This window comes from Euleptes europaea, chromosome 8 (assembly GCF_029931775.1).
Source record: "Euleptes europaea isolate rEulEur1 chromosome 8, rEulEur1.hap1, whole genome shotgun sequence".
Taxonomy (NCBI): Eukaryota; Metazoa; Chordata; class Lepidosauria; order Squamata; family Sphaerodactylidae; genus Euleptes; species Euleptes europaea.
The window spans coordinates 56,423,107-56,448,043 of NC_079319.1; the positions used below are offsets into that span (position 1 = coordinate 56,423,107).

The window sequence follows — 24,937 nt, forward strand, 5'->3', positions numbered from 1 at the left end:
GGTGTACTATGCTGAAGGACAAAAGCTGTGTAGTAAAGAATACCAGAGCAGTACTTTACAGCAATGTAAAAGAAATAAAATGGCAATCTTTTCAGGATGGGTTCTGATTACATGTGTGCTGTTATGGATGCTAGCATGACAAGAATGTGTAACACACCACCAAAGAACAGCTTAGTGAAGTGGTGTGATATGTTATGTCAGGAAGTTGTGTCCTGCTGACATCTGGCATTTACCGGCACAGTGTAGCTAGAGGACACTTTTCAGTCTGCAGTAGAAGAACAAATTGTACAATAATTGTAACTTACACTGCAAAAGCGTTTTTAATACACCACAGAGCATCAGTCTTGTTAGTGTCTTGCACCCTGTCTCTTAGATCAGATTCCTGAAGCCTTGACATGTTGCAGTTGTAAAACATAGTCTAACACACTCCATTCTACCACTGAGGAGCAGTTATCAGATATGGTAAATAAACAATGTTGCTGTGTAGAAGCATTGTTTTGTATAGAGACGTTGTCAATTCTTCCCAATTATTTACAGTAGCTTGATTGTTCACTAGGTTCGTCTCGGACATCCATACATGTAATTTACACTTATCATATTACTTGCTATTGTGTCTGTACAGCAAACTTAGCTTCCTTAGCAGATCTGATAGGAGAAACCTCTCCTAGGGTTGCCAACCTCCAGGTAGGGCCTGGAGATCTTCTGGAATCACAATGTATCTCCCAACTACAACGATCATTTCCCCAGTTAGAGTTGCCTGCTCCAGGTTGGGAAATTCCTGGAGATTTGGGGATGGACCCTTGGAAGGGCATGGTTTGGGAAGGGAAGTGACCTCAGCAGGGTATAATGCCATAGAGTCCACCCTCCAAAGCAGCCAATCCCTCCAGGGGAACTGATCTCTGTCATCTGGACAGCAATTGTAATTCCAGGTGATCTCCATCCCCCACCTGGAGGTTGGCAACCTTAATTGCCCTGGAGAAAATGGCTGTTTTGGAGAGCAGAGTCTATGGCATTATACCCCTCTGAGGTACCTCCCATTCTCAAATTCCACCCTCCCCAGGCTCCAGCCTCCAAATCTCCAAGAATTTCCTAACCTGGAGTTGGCAACCGTATCTACTTCCCACCCAACAGCCAACCTACTTTATCTGATCCTCTGTCTTAAGCTTTCCCTTGGCAGCCTCTGCCTAGGAAAACTGTGGCCCAGTTCTGTGATACCAGCCACTGGGCCAGGCCCACTTGCATTTCAGGGAACTCTCAAGGACTTGTGGTGTGACACCTCAGTTTCTTCTTCTTTCCTTTCCCCGGCAACCCCCACATCCTTTCCCCTTTCTCTGCCTCATTTTCTCCTTTTCACCAGTTCACCAACCTACCTTTTATCTACCTCCCACCTTCAGCTATATTATTACTTACTTCATTTCTACCTCACATTTTTCTGAAGTGGGGACCAAAACAGCTTACATTGTTCCCACAAAATTCATCCCATAAATCTTTTCACAGGTTTTCCAAGGAATGGAAAGAAGTCAGTAAAAATGATAGTTACATTAAAACTTTATTACGGTCCATGACCACCACACACCCAAAAAAAGTACAGGGAATAAACAAAAGGAATAAGATCAGTATACAACCAAACTCATGTAGCAACTGCCAACAAACATGGTATATACCAAACATAAACAGCAGGATAAAAATAACCTATAGACAAATTTACAATTTGAAATTCTCCTTGACAAATACTAAAAATTTAAATCTTACCCGGAAACTTTAAAACTATCACTCTTTATGTCAAAAGGCCCTTTTTACTTTTTCTAAAATTACAAACTTGGGTTCAAAATCAAGCAACCAGCCGAGTTAAAAATGATAGTTAAAAAACAAACCTTATTCAAAGAAATGTCCTCTGTGTAATAATTTGTAATTCAATGAGGGGAAAAGAAAGGCTCTATATTTCACCATAATAATATAATCTGATCTAGGAAAGTGGAATTGGAAAATTCTTGGAGATTTTGGAGGTAGAGCCTGGGGAGGTCAGGGTTTGGGGATGGGAGGGATGTCAATGAAGGAACAGCCATTTTCTCTGTAGTCTGGAGATCATCTGTACTTCCAGGAGATCTCCAGGCCCCACCTGGAGATTGGCAACCCTGGAGTGGAAAGATATGCATACACAATTTAAAACATTTGGTATACTATGTACATATTAAATATATACTTTTAGATCCAGAGTTGTTATCACGCTGCCTCCATTTGGTTCCCATGCCATCTGTCACAGTGTCTGACACCTGTATTCCTCTGTTTTTTACATTAATGTAGGTAAATATGTTACAGCACAAAACAAAGGGCAGAGATTGAAGGGAAGAAGCAGGAACAGGCCTGACTGGTAGTACAATCCCACACAGAGCTTATTTAAGTAACCTTTTTGCACTAAAACTGGGGACATATTCCTACCCAAAAGGAACTTGTCCCTACACCAATGCTTTTTTCCCTTCTTTGGACTACCAGTCTTTTTCTTTACCACTTCCAACCCTCTGAGTGCCGTATCACTGAGTCACAAAGATCCTCACTGCTGTTGTGTGGTCATTGCTCTACTCGGTATTAAGGTATTAAGTGTGGGCAGGCACATAACAGTACTGCTCCCTGGGACCTTACACTTCAGCCAGTGTTAAGTCTGTGCCAGAAATACTAGAAGACAGAAGCTGCAGAGGAATGGTAATGCTTCTATAATGGATTTTTGAAACCAGTGCATGAACATGGAGTCAGTTTGAGCAGTAGGACCACTGTTACGCGAACAAGCATCTACAAGCATCTCCTGAGTTCTTCTCCAGCTCAGAATTTAATAATATGAATCTGAGAAGATTCCTCCATCCCTCTCCCCAGATCTTGGCTGCCTCTGATCACATCCTGATTATTTCATCTAGTTTTTAAAAATAGTGCACTGAATATTTTTTTTAAGAAGTTTCTTCTCCTATTGCAGCACAAATAATTTGTATTAATGAAGAGTGGTTGGAATATTTGAATGCAATTTTTTAAAAGCCATTCTCTTGCTTTTCTCGGATGAAAATGACCTGTTATAGGACCTACTACTAGTGCTAGTCAATGCTTAAATCCCATTTCATGATGTAATATATGAACTATATATGAAAACCCTACCATTTTTTTTTTTTTTTAGTTCTTCTGTTCCCTTTCCCATCTGCAGCCTATGATAAAGCAGGAGGGGGGATATTTTGCAGCATGAGCTCTGCTTCCAGATTATCAATGACAGGATCCTAAAATTACACTTAAATGTCTCTCACAGATTCTGAAATTGAGTTTCTGGGGGGAAAAGCACAGTGGTTGTAATAGGAGATAAAGTATGAAGTTCCAAAGAAATGAGCCGTGAATTGAACCTGCAATGGAAATTGATCCTATCAGTCCATTTTTGCTCTGTGCTCTCTGGAAAACACAGCTGAATGTCGAAGGAACTAGGATCTCTGATTAAATAGGATGCTGAAGTGCCGGGGGCTAGAGCCGGACTTGCCAGTCCCTAGGGTCATGAGCACAACTGTCAGACTTTCCTGCTTGATACCTACCTAAAAATGGCAGAAAGAGAACAGTCTGAAAAATACGTCAAGTGTCGTCAGGGGGATAGCAAAGAGCTACCCAGCTAGGCTTCAAGCCTGACAGACGTGGCTCCCTTCCACAAAGCAACGCTGCTCTTTTATCATGAGCCCAGAATGCCACATGATTCATGCCATCAGGGCCTATCATAATAGTCCAGCATGCTGCTGGCCAGTGAATGCCTTATTCAAGCAGCTGTAAAAGCGGAAGGATATAGCTCTGTAATCTTCCCCAACAGAAATTTACCAAGTAAGGAGAAAATGAATGGTTGGCTCTGAAAGCATAATTAATTACCTTATTACCAAAGCCTCTGAGATTTAGGGTACCACGCAAAATGGCTGCTGTGGCATGTAAATCTATTGTGGCAAGCCTAATGAATATGGTATTTATTTGTGATCAGAGTGGCTAAATCACACTTTCCTTGTTACTAAGTTGGCCGTTCGGTGAGCCTTGGTATATTTTAAGGCAGTGGTTCCCCTCATGGAGCAAACTTCACGTTGGGATTTCTTTGCACCTAGTTTCTCTTCAGACTTTGTGACTGTATCAGAAACTGAAGAATTGGATTTCTGTGTCACAGATACACTTTCACACAGCCCAAATAATGCACTTGCAATCCACTTTCAATCCACTTTGAAAGTGGATTTTACTGTGTGAACTGGCAAAATCTACTTGTAAACGATTGTTAAGGTGCACTGAAAGTGGATTGAAAGAGGATTGAAAAAGGCTCTCCCCACCCCCACCCCGCTCACGAAATATCTAGCATAACATTTTTGTTTGTTTGTTTTACATTTGCTCACAACTGAATTTTTTGTATCTCTTGGAAATGTTTCGTTTGTACTTTTGATTGCTTTATTGAGATATTTTCAGTTGATTTCAAAATGGAGGACTATATGTTAATCACGACTAATTTTCTTGATTAACAAAAACTCCTGACTTTCTTGAGAAGAATATTACTAGATATTACTGTCAAGCAGTAAAAACGTTTTTATCAGTTGAATAAAGCTAGCTTGTTAATAGTTATTAAATATGTGAAGAACTCAAGGCAGTAAATCTTGATTCTTCAAGCTCATATGACCCTCTTAGAAACTTAGAGAGAGAGAGAGGAAACGAAGAAGCAGATTGGTATTATAACCTGGGAAGCCTGAGGATCCATGTATATTGCCTACATACATGTACCTAACAACCCTAGTTTGGGATCCTGTGTATAGACACTCATGGTGATATTTTGGGAAACATGAGAGGGTTTTTAACAAAAATCAACCTTTATGTAGTATTGTGATATATGGAAAGGCAAGAATGGAAGATTTCAAAAATGCAGTATAATGAAATCAAAGTTACACATATCTGGAAATGCAGTGGAAAGCAATGAAACAATTTCTATTGTAAATGATCACATTTAGCGAGATGTGCCCGTCTACAGCTAGTCCAACTAGAACCCATCTGTGCATGAATGTACAGTGGCCCCAATGAGAGGAAAAAGAAGAGGGAGCAGATGAGAGAGAAGATATTGAGAGCCAGCATGGTGCAGTGGTTAAGAGTGGTGGTTTTAAGAAGTGGACTCTGATCTGGAGAACCAGGTTTGATTCCCCACTCCTCCACATGAGCAGTGGAGGCTAATCTGGTGAACTGGATTTGTTTCCCCGCTCCTCATAAGAATATAAGAACATAAGAAAGGCCCTGCTGGATCAGACCAAGGCCCATCAAGTCCAGCAGTCTGTTCACACAGTGGCCAACCAGGTGCCTCTAGGAAGCCACTAACAAGACGAGTGCAGCAGCACCATCCTGCCTGTGTTCCAACGTACCCAAAATAATAGGCATGCTCCTCTGATACTAGAGAGAATAGATATGCAGCATGACTAGTATCCATTCTAACTAACAGCCATGAATACCCCTCTCCTCCATGAATATGTCCACTCCCCTCTTAAAGCCCTCCAAGCTGGCAGCCATCACCACTTCCTGGGGTAGGGAGTTCCACAATTTAACTATGCGTTGTGTGAAAAAATACTTCCTTTTAACTGTTTTGAATCTCTCGCCCTCTAGCTTTAGCAGATGACCCCGTGTTCTAGTATTATGGGAGAGGGAGAAAAACTTCTCCCTGTCCACTCTCTCCAAACCATGCATAATTTTATAGACCTCTATCATGTCTCCCCTCAGCCGCCTCCTTTCCAAGCTAAACAGCCCTAAGCGTCTTAACCGCTCCCCATAGGACAGTTGTTCTAGTCCCCTAATCGTTTTGGTTGCTCTTTTCTGCATCTTCTCAAGCTCTGTAATATCCTTTTTTAAGTGTGGTGACCAGAACTGTACACAGTATTCCAAGTGTGGTCTCACCATAGATTTTTACAAGGGCAGTATGATATCAGCAGTTTTATTCTCTATTCCTCGTCTAATTATGGCCAGCATGGAATTTGCCTTTTTTACAGCAGCCACACTCTGGGTTTACATCTTCATTGAGCTATCCACTACCACCCCAAGATCCCTTTCTTGGTCTGTTGCTGCCAGCACAGATCCCATCAGTGTATATGTGAAGTTGGGATTTTTTGTCCCAATATGCATCACTTTACACTTACTCACATTGAATCTCATTTGCCATTTTAATGCCCATTCTTCCAGTATGCAGAGATCCTTCTGGCGCTCTTCACAGTCCGATTTTGTTTTAACCACCCTAAATAATTTGGTGTCATCTGCAAACTTGGCTACTTCACTGTTTAACCCCAACTCCAGGTCATTGATGAACAGGTTGAAAAGCACCGGTCCCAATACAGATCCCTGAGGATCCACTGCTCACATCCCGCCATTGTGAGAACTGACCATTGAAGTCATAAAGCCAGCTGAGTGACCTTGGGCTAGTCACACACTCTCAGCCCCCCCTATCTCACAGGGTGTCTGTTGTGGGAAGGGAAAGGAGAGATGATTGTAAGCCGGTTTGATTCTTCCCTAAGTGGTAGAGAAAGTCAGTGTATAAAACCCCACTCCTACTCCTACTCCTCTTCTTCTGTTGTGGCAAATACTGTAAAAAACAACAACAGACCGAGTGGACAAATTAGGGAAGGAAGAACAGGTTGAAAGGGGAGGGGATGAAAAGAAAAGGACAAAGAGGTGCAGCCTTTCAAGCTTTGGGAAGAACAGAGAGAGAGGAGTAGCACAACGCAGAGGGGCTGGTTGGAGTGAAAGAGAAGGGGCGTGCATTTCTGGCGAAAAGACAGGTGTCTCTGGATTGAACCTATGAAAAAAGGGAATAGAGGGGGACAAGCATGTGAGCTGGAGAGAAGGACCACGGGGAACTGGGCTGAGAGTGAGAACAGCTGGGGTAAGAGAGAGCAAGAGAAAAGGTTGCATCCATTGTTTGATCCTGAAGCATGGGCATCATCAAGAGTTGCAGTGCAGGAGGGACAGTCCTGTGGTGAAACTGAACCCAACATGCCAGGCTAACCGGGGATCTTTTCTATCCAAAATCTGTGTCCTTTGCTGCTAGTGGTAGTAAAAAGGTTTTCTCATTACTTCGGTTACTCCAAGGAGGGTCCTAATGGGGAAGAAGATGGAATTATTCTTCTGAGGACTTGATTAGTTTTCTGAACAGGTCTGTATTATTTGGAATCCTTGACTGGAATGGAATATCAGGTTATTGTCCCACAAGCACTGAGTATGGGGAGGTCTCATGGGGTCACAAGACAAACCCTTGATGAAGACCAAAGCATGACCTGAAGGAAAAAGATACTCCATTCCTGTGATTCCCTAGCATAGCAAGGCAGGTCCCGTTACCTCCTTTTCCATGTCTTCCTTCCCTTCTAGCCTTTTTCACTAGATTGGATGGATGGAGCAATTCTCTTAACCCATCAAATTCTGCAGTACAGCAAGCGTGGAGTGCTAGTTTCCCTTCTCAATCTATATTGTCAGTCCCAGCCAGCTTTCTCACCGCCCCATTTTTCTCTGAAGCCCCTCACAGAAGATGGTGCTCGTTACAGTTTGCTCACCCACCCAATTCACTCATGACGAGTCTCACGTCACTGGTTGGCCTCTCTCTTGTCTCGAGTCTCCCCTCACCTCCCACTTTGCTTTGTTCCTCAGTGGAACAGGCTTCCCCGGAAGGTGGTAAGCTCTCCTTCCCTGGAGGTTTTTAAGAAGAGGTTAGATGGCCATCTGTCAGCAATGCTGATTCTATGACCTTAAGCAGAAGATGAGAGGGAGGGCATCTTGGCCATCTTCTGGGCATGGAGTAGGGGTCACTGGGGTGTGTGGGGGGAGGTAGTTGTGAATTTCCTGCATTGTGCAGGAGGGTTGGACTAGATGTGGCTTCCTAGAGGCACCTGGTTGGCCACTGTGTGAACAGACTGCTGGACTTGATGGGCCTTGGTCTGATCCAGCAGGGCCTTTCTTAAGTTCTTATGACCCTGGTGGTCCCTTCCAACTCTATGATTTTCAGAGCCAGTGTGATGACGGATATTTTTTCACAATTGACAGGGACAAGATGACAGGGACAAGAGGGGATAGCTGTTCCTCAGCCACAATTTTTCCTAAAAACATCTGCCCCATAAATAGTTAGAGCTGGGTGGGCGAGTGGGCAACCATGAAAGATAGAGTGAGTTTGGTTTCAAAACTTTTGAACAACATTGATGGGTATAAAATGACAAAATAGTAGCAATAGATTTTTAGGACTATGTAACTTGCAATTTTAATGTGTTATTTGCAAACTTAAGATAAAGTAAACAATGTCTTTGAACAATATTGCAAGCTTGCAGGGAATTATTAGAAGCCAGAAGTGATGGAATCTTGTGGCAAGTGTTTAAAACATTCTTGGTAAAGACGTGTTGATTAATAAACATGAGCCAGAAGATGCATATTAATCTGTTTATATATAAGAGCTTTCTAGCTCATTAAAACTCTACTTGGCATTTCAACTAGCGAAGCAGTAGATAAAACTAGTCATTGTCTTTTATCTTGTTGAGGGCTCTCATATGAAATAAAAATCAGATTATTGCTAAATTTGTATAAAAGTTCCACCAGTGACAGTTTTCTGAGTATTTTACTAGATACATAAGCAAGTTCTAGCCCATTCTGTAATATGATGGAAGCTTTTGCTGCATATCCCCTTGTGATCTCATATCGATTTGGACAATATGAATAGGAACAGTGGTTTTCTTTTCATGACAGCAGTTTGAGGTCAGTCTGGTTACAGTCATAAAATCAAAAATTTTATTGCTTGCCGTTGTGCCAGACTATCACTTTGTGATACGTTGTTGCCGTCTGCAGCTGATACGGAGCCCGAATAAACAAAATAAGTCCTTCAACTATATATGCTGTGTATGCAGAATAGAAAAAAAAAACCCACACATCTAGCATTTAGAGCTTTGTACACTGTGATGTCTGATGAGTCAAATGTCTGCATCCATCTCCTTGGAGATGGTGAGGAAACTTAATTCAGTGGGAGGGGCTAATCTCTCAGTCCAACAACCTGTCCGTTTTGTTAAAGCTGACGGTACTTGTCAGCCCTGGGAAGTGTGCATGCGCACAGGATCGGTGGGTCAGAACCTACGTTACTTTTTCATCGCTTTTATCATAATTACACTACGATTAATGAAATTATCATGTTAATTGTATTACTCGTCTTCAGGTCAGTACATGTTGATCTGTAAATGCATGTGGTCCTTAAAAGTATATAGCTTCATAGCCGTACGTCAGATATTTATGCAGAGTGTCGCATCTACACGTACTTTCATTAAAATCAGTTTCCTTATTTTTTTCAGATCCTGTGCGAGGACCAAGAAAACTGAAGGTTGTAGATATTAAATCCCAGCAAATCACTATTACCTGGGAGCCATTTGGCTACAATGTAACTCGTTGCCATAGGTACAACCTCACGGTCCATTACCGCTACCAAACTGGGGGACAAGAACAAGTCAGAGAAGAAGTGAGCTGGGATACTGACAATTCACATCCTCAGCACACCATTATTAATCTATCCCCATATACTAACGTCAGTGTAAAACTCGTTCTTATGAATCCTGAAGGACGGAAAGAAAGCCAAGAAATTGTGGTACAGACAGACGAAGATGGTGAGTTTTAAAGTTTAATTTTTGACTGAACACATTTAATATGAATAGAAACATATTTAGTGATGATTATGTTTGCATAGTCATACTGAAATGTTTTCGGGGGTGGGGGAGTCAGATTTAAAGGATGCTGAGATTTGATATGTAAATCGTTGCCTTTTTGGTTCCCAATCTGCTTGTGCTTTGATGGCCAGTTATTAAAAAATGGTGGTTACTTCTGTCTCAGAATAGTGATCTCAGTCACTCATGATTCACCCTGTGAACTTAATATCACAACTCTGTGTAGCCAATCACCTTTAGCTATGAGACAACATCACAAAGCCAACTAAGAGGGTGGGAATTGCCCTGTCTGTGAACGAGCAAACAATTTCACCCTATTTCAACCCCTGCTTTGAAAAATCAATGGAGCAGTTTTTACTACTCATTCACTTAAAAAGGTAAAGGTCCCCTGTGCAAGCACCGGGTCGTTCTTGACCTATGGGGTGATGTCACATCCCGACATTTTCTTGGCAGACTTTGTTTACGGGGTGGTTTGCCAGTGCCTTCCCCAGTCATCTTCCCTTTAACCCCAGCAAGCCGGGTACTCATTTTACCGACCTTGGAAGGATGGAAGGTTGAGCCGGCTACCTGAAACCAACTTCCATTGGGATCGAACTCAGGTCATGAGCAGAGCTTTGGACCGCAATACTGCAGCTTACCACTCTGCGCCACGGGGCTCATTCACTTAACTTTGTCAAAAATACCAGCTCTGTTTCAGCCCTGAGTTATATGCACCAGCATATAATACAAGTTATCTATATTTGTTTGTGATGTAGCCAGGAATATTACTAGTCAAAATAAAGAGTGTGTTAAAGAGGAAGTGCCTTTTTAAAGACAATATCCTTAATTCCATTGAGATTAACGTTTTTCTTTTAGTAGAGGAGCTCTAAAGCATTTCTCATCAATAGTCAAATGCTCTATGTTGAACGAAAACGCTATATAATTTCTCCAGAGACTGTGGCATCTCTGGAAAGCACTATAGAATTTTTTTTTTAGACAACATTTTTTCCTCATGCAATCAATATCGCGAGAAATTGAATATATATTATAGAAACTGTTTGAAATAACAGGTACAGTATAACTTTTTAAATCAGCAACAACTGAAAGAGAAGACTTGAAACCTCAGCAGCCGTAAAATAACAAAAATTATTCATATAGACCCCTTTTTAATCATACAAATGTAGCAACATGGCTGCAGCTTCTTCCACAGTTGCTTCTGCAATGAGAAAAGAATGTGTAAAGGCTTCTGTCCCATTTGGTTGCTTTAACAATGTTGTTAGCAACCACATAAGTGACACTCAGATGTCATGGAAGTATGTCACTTGTATGGTTGTTAACCATGTTCTTAAATAGAGTTGCCAGCTCCAGGTTGGGAAATATCTGGAAATTTTAGGGGTGGAGCCTGAGGAGGTTGGGGTTTGGGGAGGGTCTTCAGTGGGGTATAATGCCATAGTTACTACCCTTCAAAGTGGCCATTTTCACCAGGTGAACTGTCACCTGGAAATCAGTTGTAATAGTGGGAGATCTCCAGCCACCACCTGGAGGTTGGCAACTCTTCTTAAAGAAACCCATTGGGCAAAATACATTATTGTACCAGCATGAAGCAATTACTACTTTAAAACTTTAGTCTAACATATAGACGGTAAGAATGGAAAAATTCTAGTTGTAGATGATTCTTTATAGCTTGATATATTACACTTGGCAGATGTATTACACCTGTGAATTATTTTGAACATTCAAATACTCTCAACTTGAGGTAATACACTATGAATGTGCTAGTGTACGGATCTGCTATGGAGGCAGGTTTCTACTATCCTATTAAACCTGTTACAGGTCTTCTTATGAGAATAAATGTATCCTTATTTGCCCATTGGATGTATTGCCCATTTCCCGTATCACCAATTTCTCACCTTTCCACCTCCAGTGCTAAGCCTCCTCTGTAGCACTGATGGGTGCTGCAAGCCATATAACACGTGGATGAGTCTCTGCTACAGTGCGAGAACATTAGGGTTAACTTGTTTTACTGCTTCTGTACTATTAACTGTAGAAAATCAGTGAATACTGCATATAGGACTAGAATTGAAAATGTATCTTTCTTTTCTTTAGTAGAGTGGATTTATTTATATCAAGGTTGTGATAACCAGTGATGCAAAATATAATTTTGATTCCCAAGAGGGAAAAAAACAAAAATTAAATTATTGATTTAAATAGTCTCCTATTTTATAGTTCATGCATTTTCTGAACAAGAGGGCATTTATTGGTTTCTATGACAGTTTTTCAGATAAATATAAAGGCATTATATAAGCTAAACCATTTTTTTCTGCACAGTTGTATCTGCTTAGAGGCAATATATGCCACTGTAAAACTAATGTGTTCCTCATGCAAGGATGCACAAAAATATCCTTAATTTGAAGACAAATGCCATAATTCTGTACAAAGTTAGCTGTATTTGATTGGGAAACAACTACCTAGAACTTTTGTAGAAATAAGAGCTGTAACAAGCGAGAAGGCTGGGGGCAGTGACATGTGGGGGGGCACAATACCAGTGTCACTACATCACTTTTGGGCACAACCCAGAAGTGACAAAGGATACTATAAGAATTGCTGGAAACTCTGTGATTTCTCTATGAGAAGGAAAGTAGATGAACACATATGGTAGGGTTGATAGTGAGTAATAGTCATAATTCACTGCATATATTGCTTTTTATAAGTATATTACTTAACATTTTTATGTTGCTTGCCTCAGAATTATTAATTTTCCCCTGTTTATTTTAATTTGCATTAGAAATTATTCTTTAATTTTCAGTGGAGTGACTCTGGAGTGTCTCTGTGCTTAATACCACTATTAGGGGTATCACTAACAGTGCTTTAAGCGTTTACTACTTCTATAGCTCATTCCTGAGCCTGGGGGCCAATTGGCCTTAGGAGGTGACTAGCCCCCTATTCTGGCGCCTGTGCCACTTGCGCTGTGCAAAGTGGCATGGATGCGGCATAGTGCCACTTGTGCTGGCGCCCCAGGACTGGCGCAACAGCGCAGCCCATAGATGCCAGCTCGGCCTCCTGCCAACATCCTGCCAGTGCAAGTGCTTGTGCCGGCATCCAAGGGAGGTGTTCTTGGAGTGTTCGGGGTGGGGGGCCTGCCGATAGGCTGCCTCCTAACACTTTCCAGCCCTGGAATGCCCCCCTCCCAAATAGCGATACTGCGCCAGGTTTTTCCTGGTGCAGAGTCACTGTTTTTGAAGGGGAGAAATGCCCCGTTTTTGATTTTTTATATTTAAAAAGGCGTTTTTTAGCCTTTCGGTGGCTGGGAAACCTCTTTAAAGGAGCCGCAGCGGCGCTTTGGCTACGCTATCCCCGGCTGCCGCAAGCTCAGGAACGAGCTGTTATTGTATGTCTGCTGGTATGTGATATTTGTTCTGAAATTAATATTTCTAATTTCTGCAGTTTGTTGTACTTTGTCTTTATTGCACCCTTTGAACAGAAAGCCATGGTACAAAATGCCTAAATAATTTTAAAATATGATTCAAGTAAAAATGCAACTTTTAACATGGGTTTTTAAATTGTTCATTTTTTAAAATCCCACATATTTTAGTAGATGTACTGTAGAGAATCTGACATTCTGTTTGTAGGGTTAAAGAAGTTTTCCCATAAAGCCTGAAAGAAGAAATCCATACAATTCTGTTTTTTAAAATATTATCTATAAGTGTATAATTGTGTGTGTGTGTGTGTGTAAAATTGGAATATATTAGGAGATTAATAAAACATTCACCAATGAACATATGTTCATAAATTTGTAAACTCAGGTTGGTTACTTCAATATACCTCCAAGCTGGAAACTTTATTTTAAGCAGAGGTAAAATTCCCCATGTCTTGGGTGAATAAGATTTCACTGAAGAAATGTCAGTTCAGGTTAATTAAGACTGCAGTGGGCTCCAGGTTGGCATATGTTTTATTCCATTCTTAATAGAAGCTGCTGTAAAACTAGAGAATAGGGTTATTTAGTATTTTTCTTAGTCCATGCTGAGAAATGGTGGTGACTGATTTCTTTCTGGAAAGGTTGTAGTGTACTTGCAAGTGTTTCACTGTAGGATTCAGATATCTTCTCTCCATGTCATTCTACTATTGTAGGGAATCCAGCACTCAAGAAGCAATTCAGATTTGCTGGTTAAATGTAATGCTCCCTTCTCAACAGTAACACAATTGTTGTGATGGTCCTTATATGCCAGTGTCATCAGCACTGACAGGCTATATAATTCTCCCCCAACTATATCCACACATTTTGTATTGTTTTTTAAAAGTTTATTTTTAAATTATATTTCTAGTTCCTTCCATGTTGAATTCACTCTCTGCTGTCCCACTTTTGAGCAAGTCTTTCTTTTTCTTTGCAGCGATAGCATGCATTTCTTTTCTGGTGTTTTGGGAATAGGGAAAAGTTGTGCAGATCCCTACTCTGGCTCAAGAACGCTCAGTTCTTGAGCCTTACAATGAGTGTAGGACAAGGGCTAGTAAAAGTATAGCGCTTGTGTATGTAGCCCTTCCCATCTGTGCTAACCACAAGGGGGGGGGAGAGAGAGAGAGAGGTGTGTGTGTATATATATACCATAATTTAATAATTGTACCATAATTGGTAGACTCCTTTGAAATGTGGTGTTGGAGGAGAGTGTCACGGATACCATGGACTGCCAAAAGAACAAATCCGTGGGTTATAGATCAAATCAAGCCAGAACTGACCCTAGAAGCTAAAATGACTAAACTGAGTATTTTGGTCACATTATGAGAGGGCAGGAGTCACTAGAAAAGACAGTCATGCTAGGAAAAGTTGAGGGAGGCAGGAAAAGAGGAAGACCCAACAAGAGATGGATTGACTCAATAAAGGAAGCCACAGCCCCCAATTTGCAAGATCTGAACGAGGCTGTCAAAGATAGGACATTTTGGAGGAAATTGATTCATAGGGTCGCGATGAGTCAGAAGCGACTTGACGGCACTTAAAACACACACACACCAACCATAATTGGTCACAGAATCCAGCAGCCTGAGACTATCAACTTTCAGTTTGTAAAAATAAAATTTTAAGCTTCCTTTTGCTACATATTTTTTTTTGCACCTACAGAAGAAATGCCTTACCGTATCTCAGAATTCAATGGGAATGAGCAGAGTTCAGGGCTCTTTGAACCATTGGAAAAATTATACAGGTCACAGAATTTAGTTCATCCTAGTGCAAACTTTCAGTGTTCCCTTATAGTTTAGAATACATTTTAATATGATCTCTGAAAAATCGTCTAAAGGGGTGAAAAAGAGTGATCAGAGGGGATCATTTTTGCAATTTTTCAAGGGCTTTAATAGTCTAGTGGATCTCAATATGGTTGCAATACAAACATTCTAAAGATCTGTTTCTCCCTAACCATTAGTTCCAAGTGCCGTACCACTTGAGTCTATTCAAGGAAGTACCTTTGAGGAGAAGATTTTCCTTCAGTGGAGAGAGCCAGTACAAACATTTGGTGTGATCACGTTATATGAGGTATGTTCACGAACACTTTTTTGTTTTCCTCCATTCTTGATGTAAAATATCAATTGGCCTGTTCTAAAGTATTTTTCTGGTATATCTGATCAAAGTTTTATTTATATAAATATTTATACCCCAATTTATTTAAAAGTGTATAGCGATCTCACTAGATCAGTAACATAAAAACATCTAAAAAACACAGCAATCAATATAATCTCATTGAAAGCAATCAATATAATCTCATAGTCCAGATGTCCAGTTTAAAACCCATAACAAATTAATCACATCTGCAATACCAGTGATGCAGGTAACAGTCTCATCCATAGAACCGATGCTACTATGGGGGGGGGGGGATTCTGCATAGGATGTCTTTTTCTGGGACTGTCAGCAGGGCTTTTTAGCAATATAGTGTGATATATAGAAGTGCTGGTTTTCCAAAGTTGTGTTGTTATCTTTTCTCAGGAGTATAATGCTTTAGAGTCCACCCTCCTGGGCAGCCATTTTTTTCTATTGTCTGAAGATTAGTTGTAATTTTGGACATCTTGAGGTCCCACGTGAAGTTTGGCAACTCTAGGATAACATACTGTTGTCCTGTCCTTTAATCACTGGCCGAAGAAAGGTTGCTAGGATATTGCATGTTAGTAGTTCTGTTCCATACTCTAGTGGGACTATTTATATCTACTCTTTTCTACTGAACCATTGTGGGCCAGTCAATGAGGGAACACTCCAACCATTTCATTTCTGTGATTGTACTTTAAGTAGATGACTGGTAACCAGTGGGATTATTCCCAGTTCTCATAGATTGGCACAACAGAAGGCAGGACTTTTCTTCATGCCCAAGATTTCCTTTTTTATTGTCTTATTTGTTTAAATCATACTGTTTGTTTTTGAAATTTCTTTGAGTCTCTTTGGGTCTATTTGGAAGGAAAGCAGTATAGAAAAGAAAATAAGTAAATAAAATATTTCTTCATGGCTCACCATTTTACGATATGGAGACAAATGAAGGAACATATAATAATTTTTAAAAATAATAATTGGGCCTTTGTTCAAGTAGTTACATCTTTAAGTCAGTCTCTCTCTCAGCCTAACATGTCATACAGGATTACTCTGAGGAGAAAACAGGGAGGAAATAACATTTTATGCCACCCTGATCTCTTACAGGAAGGATAGGTTAATGTGATTGATGGATTGAGACTGTTGCAGAGCTGTCTCCAAAATTTAGAATTACTAGAAGAACACTGTCTCACTGCCTTTTAATAAATTAGAAACAAATACAACTACTATGACATAGCTTTACAACTGTCTTGCCCTCCTACTTTAAACTGTGAGACTGTGCTAAATCTGGGAGAAGAACTTGAATGGAAACGGATCTCAATTAAACACTTCAATGTAAGGTTGTATTAAATATGAAAAACAGCCTTTAATGGATGGTCTCTCAGATTAGTGCCTTTCACATTGGAAGTATAAACAAAGTCGTGGCCTTTACTTCTGTATCACGTCTTTTCTTCCTTACTTTATGTTTCCACCTAATTTCTAATAAGGACGTTCACACTGGCCATTGTATTATCAAATTAGTGAAACTCTGCTTGTACTACCCATGTAAAATGTTACCTGCTGTAGTTATATAGATCAGTATTTTTAATGGTAGCACCCATTGGGCAACAATTCAAGGGCAAAAACGGGAGTGATCATATAATATTGAGCATTGCTACATTTCTGTAAACCTGTTCTAATAAGAGCAAACTAACAGCACAAAATAAAATATGTTCCTGTGATGTTTAGTTTTGTTGTTGTGGGTTCGGGTGGGCACTGTTGTTTCTTCTTTATTTATTGCTCTGGTGTGTGAGTGCAACTCTGAAGCCTTTTCCATTTTGGCGGGGAATTCTCTCACGTAATAAAATGCTGTCCTCAGTTTGGTAGTGTATTCGTTTATGAATTTGACAGGACTTACACCCATGCCACTGTGCCCTGTCACCAAGCAAACATAACTCGCACAGAGGCCAGAGAAAGAAATGGCCTGCTGGTGCATTGTAATTCACTGGATGTTAGCCACCTGTGACGTAAATAATTGATGCTGTTTACATCTGCCTCTGGCATACTATGGAGGCACCTTTGCCCTGTCCCCGGTCTTGGTATTTAACCCATTATAACCTTGTCTGCCTGTTTATTCCAAGAATGAATCCAGGAGTAAACAAAAGCAGAACTTTATTTCCCTGTAGGTGAAATAAAGGTTTTGCTTTTGAAGAATAAACGAAATACAATTCTAGCTGGGTGTGAGACTTCATTGAGAGAAATAGTTTCACTATAAGAGAAGAAGTTTCAGAGATTGAGAAGGAGCCAGTCAGAAATTGCCATGCTGTCATATGAAGGTAAAATGTCTCCCTCAGATGGCTGTGAGTAATCATGGGACCTGAGGAGCTAGCTCTCTTGCAGAGTCAGGACTTCGTTGGGACAGGGCGGAATCAAATCTAGTCATATAAATGAAGAGGTTGGTGATGAAAAAGGTGCATCTGTATTCTCTAGAGCAGGACTGCTTAAACCTTTTCCACTCACGACCTCTTTTCACCCGAGAAATTTTTACGCAATCCCAGATATATAGGTATATAAAATAGGTATACAAATCAAACATTTACTGATAATAAATCATAAAGAAATTTATTTTAAAACAATTCTTTGGTATACATGTAATTTTATCATTTACTGTTGCCAAATTTTTCGCGACCCCCCCACATTCAGTAACGTGACCCCATATGGGGTCACAACTCACAGTTTAAGAAGCTTTGCTCTAGACTCGAGGGAGCATGGCTCACTGATAGAGCATCAGCTTGGCATGCAGATACCCTCAAGGCACATGGCTCTCACTAAAAAGTGACACATTTTGGAAAAAGATTCTCTGTTCAGCCCTCCTTATAGATTCCACGCTGCACTAAACCCCTTTCGCCCCCCCCCTCTTCAGGATTCGGCGGCTCTTCTCTATTTATGAAGGTTATTTGTTTATGGCCAGATACCCTCAAGGGACATGGATCTTACTAAAAAGTGACACATTTTGAAAAAAGATTCTCTGTTCAGCCCTCCTTGTAGATTCCATGCTGGCACCAAACCCCTTTCCCCCACCCGTGAGAATCGGGCTGCTCTTCTCTATTTATGAAGGTTATTTGTTTATGTCCAGATACCCTCAAGGGACATGGATCTCACTAAAAAGTGACTCATTTTGAAAAAGATTCTCCGTTCAGCCCTCCTTGTAGATTCCTCTGTGGATTCCTTCCATTTTGCAGTAAGAATAATGGCTACAGGCAAAAAAGTTTTTCTCTGCAGCCTACAGGAAGTATTTGGCTTCAACAAATCAAAACACGTTATTCTGAAAACATATTTACTGGCATGGCAGGTCTTAGAATCAGGCTCTAAGAGACTAAGATACAGCAAAAGGCACCAATATATAAAACCCCTATGAGACTATTAAAAATGTAATTGAGAAGAAATCTGTGTTAACTGTCATTTAAAACATATGCCATGATATAACATGCCCAATTTAGAAAACAAATCTTCAGATTCTACTGAGACGCTGTTACTCACCATTCCTCAAGCAGGAAACTCATTTATTTGATATACAGAAACAACATCTTTAAACCCAGTGTATTGTGATTTGCTTTGAGTTTACTGGTAGCCTTTTCTAATCCCAGAGGTCAAACTCGAGAGCTCTTGTAAATTATGAGTTTACCCTGGGTCAGTGCTGAGTTGAAATTAATTTAACCAGTACCTGACCTGTATAAAAAGTACCTTGAAATTGATGTATGTACCACTGAAAGTTGTGCTTGTATTGTTCAAGTTACAGTGGTTTGAAGAAAAGCTAGTGTTCACACTGATCAGCAAATTACAAAACTCTAAAAATGGATATTCAAATTAATTCAGTAATTGGACAGGAAAAGCACATGTTTAGTGCATTTCCTTGCCTTTTGCCTGCCTTTGTTTTTTCAGCCTGAAAGTTAATTTTTCATCCTATTTGGTGAGATTTCTTTTGTGTATTTCATATAGCTAATCTTTCTGCTCTGGCTATTCTCATTACACCATGCCTTGTGATGAATATGCTGCATGTTGGCTTTTTTCAACCACAATTCCATGTATGGCATTGTGTGCCACTGAATATAAGGCTGTCCCATGCATGAAATGAATAGCAAGTCTGCTACTGGGGTCCACTGAGTGTGAATGTTCTTAGCTGACTTTAAAAAAAAATCTTAAATTGCATAATCTACAGAAGCTCTATTCAAATGACATCAACTGTGTAGAAATCAATGCTCTTAGAGTTGGAATGGGCACAAGAATGCTCGCCCTGTCACTTTGCCTAGTCACCAGATTGTGACCATGACATCTACATGGTAAAGCTTCCTTGTGATCAGGACATGCCGTCATCCTGCACGCCCATGCGCACCCATGGCCGCCCCAGCCCCGCCCCCTAAAACCTTCCACTGATCAGGAGGGGGAACCTGGCAGCCCTACCGATCTTGTTAGATCTCAAGAGGTAAGCAGGGTCGGCCCTGGTTAGTATTTGGACGGGAGACCACCAAAGAATACCAGGGTTGCTACGCAGAGGCAGCAAATGACATACCACCTCTGAATGTCTCTCCCTTGAAAATCCTACAATATCTTATTCCATTCTAAGGTTTGTGATTACAGGTACAGAGCTCTGATTTCAATCACATGGACTGTCCTTCCACCCTGGGGCCTATCATTCCAGTCACAGAACACCAGTTCTATTCCTAGGGACCGTCATTCCACTCTGGGGCATGTCATTCCAGGCCAAAAACACTTTCGCTACTCCCAGGAGCTGTTATTCCATTTGCGGGGCTGATATTCTCGGGCTAGAACACTTCTGCTATTCCCAGGGGGCATCATTGCACTCTGGTGGCTGTCATTCCAGTCCCAGAGTGGCTGTCATTCCAGTCCCAGAACACTGATTCTATTCCTAGGGACAGTCATTCCACTCTGGGCCTGCCATTCCAGGTGCTGAACACTTCTGCTACTCCCAGGGACCGTCATTCCACCCAGGGGGGCATCAGTTCAGTCCCAGAGCAGTCTATCTGGGCTCAGAGATGTTCATTCAAAATCCATTCTGCATTTTCATTGCAACTTTTTTTGTGCTATAATGTATTTCAGGGCAAGTCAATTGGCGTTCCTTGCTCCCATTATGTCTAGTGGGCCTTCAAGCCTCTCCCATTGTTCCCAGTGGGCAATTCTGTACTTTGTTTTCGTACATCCCACTGAAGCTGAGGCTCTGAAAGCAGCTGCAAATACACATTACCTGCTTCCTCCCAAGCTCGCAGCATTGAAATGACAAAGGCAGGGAGGGTGAGTGGGCCCACCAGCAGCTCTCGTTGGTCAGCTGGCACCCACCTAAGCCTACCCCTGACAGTAAGCATGCCTACATACCTACACTTTCTATGCATGTAGAAGTCATACTCCCTGGCTAATGATCCTGCACAGGCAGGTATGTGGCCAGCAAACTGACGCATGCTACCTTTCTGTGTGCATTGACTCTACATGCCTTGTGTTGTTTGAAGATAGCTAGACAGAGATAAAAAATGAAAATGTATGGGGTGATTTGAGAATGCAATTTACCTTCAATTAAAATGGTAACTCTGATGGGTTTTTTTTTTACTTCTGTCATACCTAATTAGGGTTGCCAACCTCCAGGTAGTAGCTGGAGCTCTCCCGCTATTACAACTGATCTCCAGCCGATAGAGATCACTTCACCTGGAGAAAATGGCCGCTTTGGCAATTGGACTCTATGGAATTGAAGTCCTTCCCCTCCCCAAACCTCTCCCTCCTCAGGCGCCACCCCAAAAACCTCCCGCTGGTGGTGAAGAGGGATCTAGCAACCCTATACCTAATTCATTTTATGCATTTTGATTAAATCCTTCAGCCACTTTCTTCCTGATATGCTATACTGGACTGTTTTCAGCCCTGTCACAGACAGAAGAGTATGCACATGTACAGCACTTTTATGACATGTAGTATAGTATATGGAGTTGAATTTGGACCATAAAGGATATGGTTTAAATCCTGGTTCAGCAATTAACTTTCTGTTTGGCTTTAGTGTCACCTTTGGTTCTGATTTATATTAAAGACTTTTACCTCCCAGAGTTATGAGGAAGATATTTACTGCAGGGCATTCTAAATGCTAAACAGTGTTATAGACGAGAGTAATAGCAAGCCATATGTAACTAAGTATACGACACAAAAAACAAGTGAAGTGACATATATCGTACTGTAAAGGTTTGGGTACAACACACAGAATAAAAGATAGACGTTCTTCTGATGGAAAATATAGTGCAGCTATTTTTGTCCTGCAGTAGACAATTTCCATTTTTCAGAAACTTGCCACAATTTTCTAGCTCTCTAGACTTTTAGGCAGAGCCTTCTCAGTAACAATAGAAAAAATCATAGTGCATTATTTCACTGTCATTTCATGGGTGTGGGTTTATTGGAGAGTAACTTAAATTTGTCCTTGTAATCAAAATTAATTCATTTTGGTACAAATTTCAATTATGGGCAGGTTAACTTAGAAATGTAGTTGCAGCCTAATCATTTAAAAAGCTGTTCTGTTGGTTTTGAAATGGCAAGGGCTGTAGCTGGTTCAGTTATATTCTGGTGCAAAGCCAACAATAATGCAGTCTAGAAAAGAAAATTACAGTGTAAAAACTGACAACTTAAAGGTGTTAGTGTGAGTCTGAACCATAGCCTTTATAGTTGTAATCTAGCCGTCTCTAAGTCCCTGTATCTATAAAAGTAATAACTCATAACAGTGTTGTCTGAGCCTGTATCCCTTCATTGCATTCCGGATTTGAAGCACATAAGGCAGTAAGATAACTTATCATAAAATGTCTGACAGTGCACACATCAGAAGGGTTTACTGGGTAAAAATGTAATCTTTGTCCCAACTGCTGAAGATATTTTATAACTTTGTTATTCTTTTGTAGATCACCTACAAGGCTGTCAGCTCCTTTGACCCAGAAATAGATTTATCCAACCAAAGTGGACGTGTTTTAAAGCATGGGAATGAAACACACTATTTATTTTTTGGTCTGTATCCCGGGACTACTTACTCTTTCACCATAAGAGCCAGTACAGCCAAAGGTTATGGACCTCCCATTACAAGTCAGTTCACTACAAAGATATCAGGTATTATTTAAATTCCACACTTTTTCTCTTCTGGTATGAATAGCTCTTTATATTCATGTTGTTGTTTACTTGGAATTTTATAACTTGGAAGTCACACTTAATTCACTGGGACTTACTTTCTAGTAAGTGTGTTTAGGATTGCAGACACACGGACACATGAAGCTGCTTTATTATTGAATCAGACCCTTGGTCCATCAAAGTCAGTATTGTCTACTCAGACCGGCAGTGGCTCTCCAGGGTTTTAGGCAGAGAAAGGTCTTTCACATCACCTACTTGCCTAGTCCCTTTAACTGGAGAGGCTGGGGATTGAACCTGGACCTTCTGCATGCCAAGCAGATGCTCTACCACTGAGCCACAGTCCAGTCCTAGAGGATAAAATGTATTTCCTTTTGGAGCACAGTGTCCAAACTTTGAGTCAGTGTTATTTCCCCCCCTGCCATTGCCCGGTTGTGAATAATCTAATCTCATGCATATCCTTCACTTTTCAGATTTATTATTTATATGTGGTGATATATCTGAATTCTATCTTCTTTTAGAAAATGTGGGAGGAGTATTGTAGGCCTTTTGGTCCTAATTTTGGTTTTTAATGTACTTTCAAAAATTCTAAACATTATAAATATTTCTTGAAAAAGAAACAAGGTTACGATTGTATGTTATTCGATAATAAATCGACACATTATCTGGAACCCTCGGAAACATAGAATATTAGACAGCATAAGTGTGATGCACTTTTCTCACCCAGAGTGCCTACCACCCTCTACAACCTCTCTCCCACAGGCTCAGGGTTGCAGGTAGGTCAGGCTGTCACATGTCTACCCAGCCCCCTTTAATAATGGCCCCTCACTCAGACACTGCACAGGGTTATTAGGGTTGGAGTTCAAACACTGTTCCTTTCACACACTGCCACCATTTATTCATTCATTCATACATACATACATACATATATATATATGTTTGTGTGAGTGTGTGTGTACACACATATATACATACATATATACATACATACATATATACATACACACATATATATACATATATATATACACACACACACACAGAGAGAGAGAGACAGACAGACAGATAGATAGATAGAACGTAACACTGAAGAAAGACAGGTGAAGGTTATATTATTTCTTTTCAGATGAAGTTTTGAACTGTTTCCCTATTCCAGCATTTGGGATCTTTTGTTACAAATTGCCTTTTTCCATTCTGGTTTAAGTTGCTCTTAGTCACAGCTTCACTCAACCAGATACACGCTCAACTCCCTAACCTCTGTCTTCAACTCTCTTAACTGTTCTTTTCCAGTTGTCCTTCCCACTAAAATTGTGCCAGCTCCCATTGGCTGCTCTTAGGGAGAGGTGGAACCTAACCTGTCTGTCACAATAATCTTATAGAAGTTCTGTATCTACAGCAGCATGAAGAGGGGCTTCCAATGTCATAGTTATGTCATCACTAAATTGCTGGCAAGTGGGCATATTTGCTAGTTTCAGACAGGATCAAGTCAACTTTTTTAGGATAATGTGAAGGTGCTGCAGAGACCCGTCCCCGTGCAATAGCCATGCAATTCTTTGAATATTTTCAGGATTGTTCTCCTGGCAACTGCTGCTATCTTCTACCGCGCCAGCATACTACTTTATAAGGTCATGCGGTTAATATCAGCTGTTTGTCTTTTCTTGCTTGAATGCCTTAAACTCTGTATACACACATCCTAAAATATTTGTAGTTGTTTAAATATGATCTCATCCCTGAGCTCTCTTGGTTTGATACTCGGAAATTATTGCTGAGATCTTGCCAAGGTAATTTCTGGCCTATTTTGGAGTACCGTATATACTCGCGTATAAGCCGAGTTTTTCAGCCCAAAAAGAGGGCTGAAAAAGCCGAACTCTGCTTATGCGCGGGTCAATACAGTAGAGGGAGAGGAGGGAGGGGGGAACTTACCATCGTCACCGCTGCCATCGCCGCCGGGCCTGTGCCGCTTTCTCCGGCCGGCAGCTGCCTGCAGGGGCCTCCTTCAGGGCCGGGAAGGCCGTGCCGCCGCCGATTCGCCGCCTCTCCTGGTGAGTAGGGGGTTCAGGGGCTCTTCCCCCTCCCCCCTTGGATGGCACTGGGGTCGGGGTGGGTCAGGAGGGCCCGGGAGGCCGGCAGGAGGGCGACCTGGGGCAGGGGCGAGACCATCCCTGCGCTCTAAAATGGCGGCCGCCATTTTAGAGTGCAGCATTACCAGTAAAGGGAATTTCTTATTGACCCTTGGCTTATACGTGGGTCAATAAGAAATTCCCTTTTCTGGCCTCAAATTTGGGGGGGTCGGCTTATACTCAGGTCGGCTTATATCCGAGTATATATGGTAGCATTACCAAGAAATTTACATAGTAAATTGCTGTAAGAATAAAGGATGCAGTTGTTATTTATCCTATCACTTTGATCAGCCGAGTGTGAAACTGTCTTCCAACAGGAATGGCCTTGGTGGCTCCTTGGACCAGAGGAAGGCTTCACACTTGGCTAAGCAGAATGATAAATACAAGCCACCATCAGTAGTTCAAATGAAGGAGTGAAAAGTGTGGCTTTTTTGAGCACCCTGTATGCA

The 24,937-nt window shown here is 41.1% G+C and overlaps 1 protein-coding gene across 6 annotated transcripts in view; it reads left to right on the plus strand.

Moving 5' to 3' along the window:
• PTPRM (protein tyrosine phosphatase receptor type M) overlaps positions 1 to 24,937 on the plus strand; it is a 546,095-nt gene that overhangs the window by 275,094 nt on the left and 246,064 nt on the right. For all 6 annotated transcript variants that reach the window (XM_056854227.1, XM_056854228.1, XM_056854229.1 and 3 more), the window contains 3 exons: positions 9,330 to 9,638; positions 15,083 to 15,192; positions 22,152 to 22,353. In XM_056854227.1, the coding sequence (XP_056710205.1) occupies positions 9,330 to 9,638; positions 15,083 to 15,192; positions 22,152 to 22,353 (621 nt within the window). The remainder of the gene's footprint in view (positions 1 to 9,329; positions 9,639 to 15,082; positions 15,193 to 22,151; positions 22,354 to 24,937) is intronic.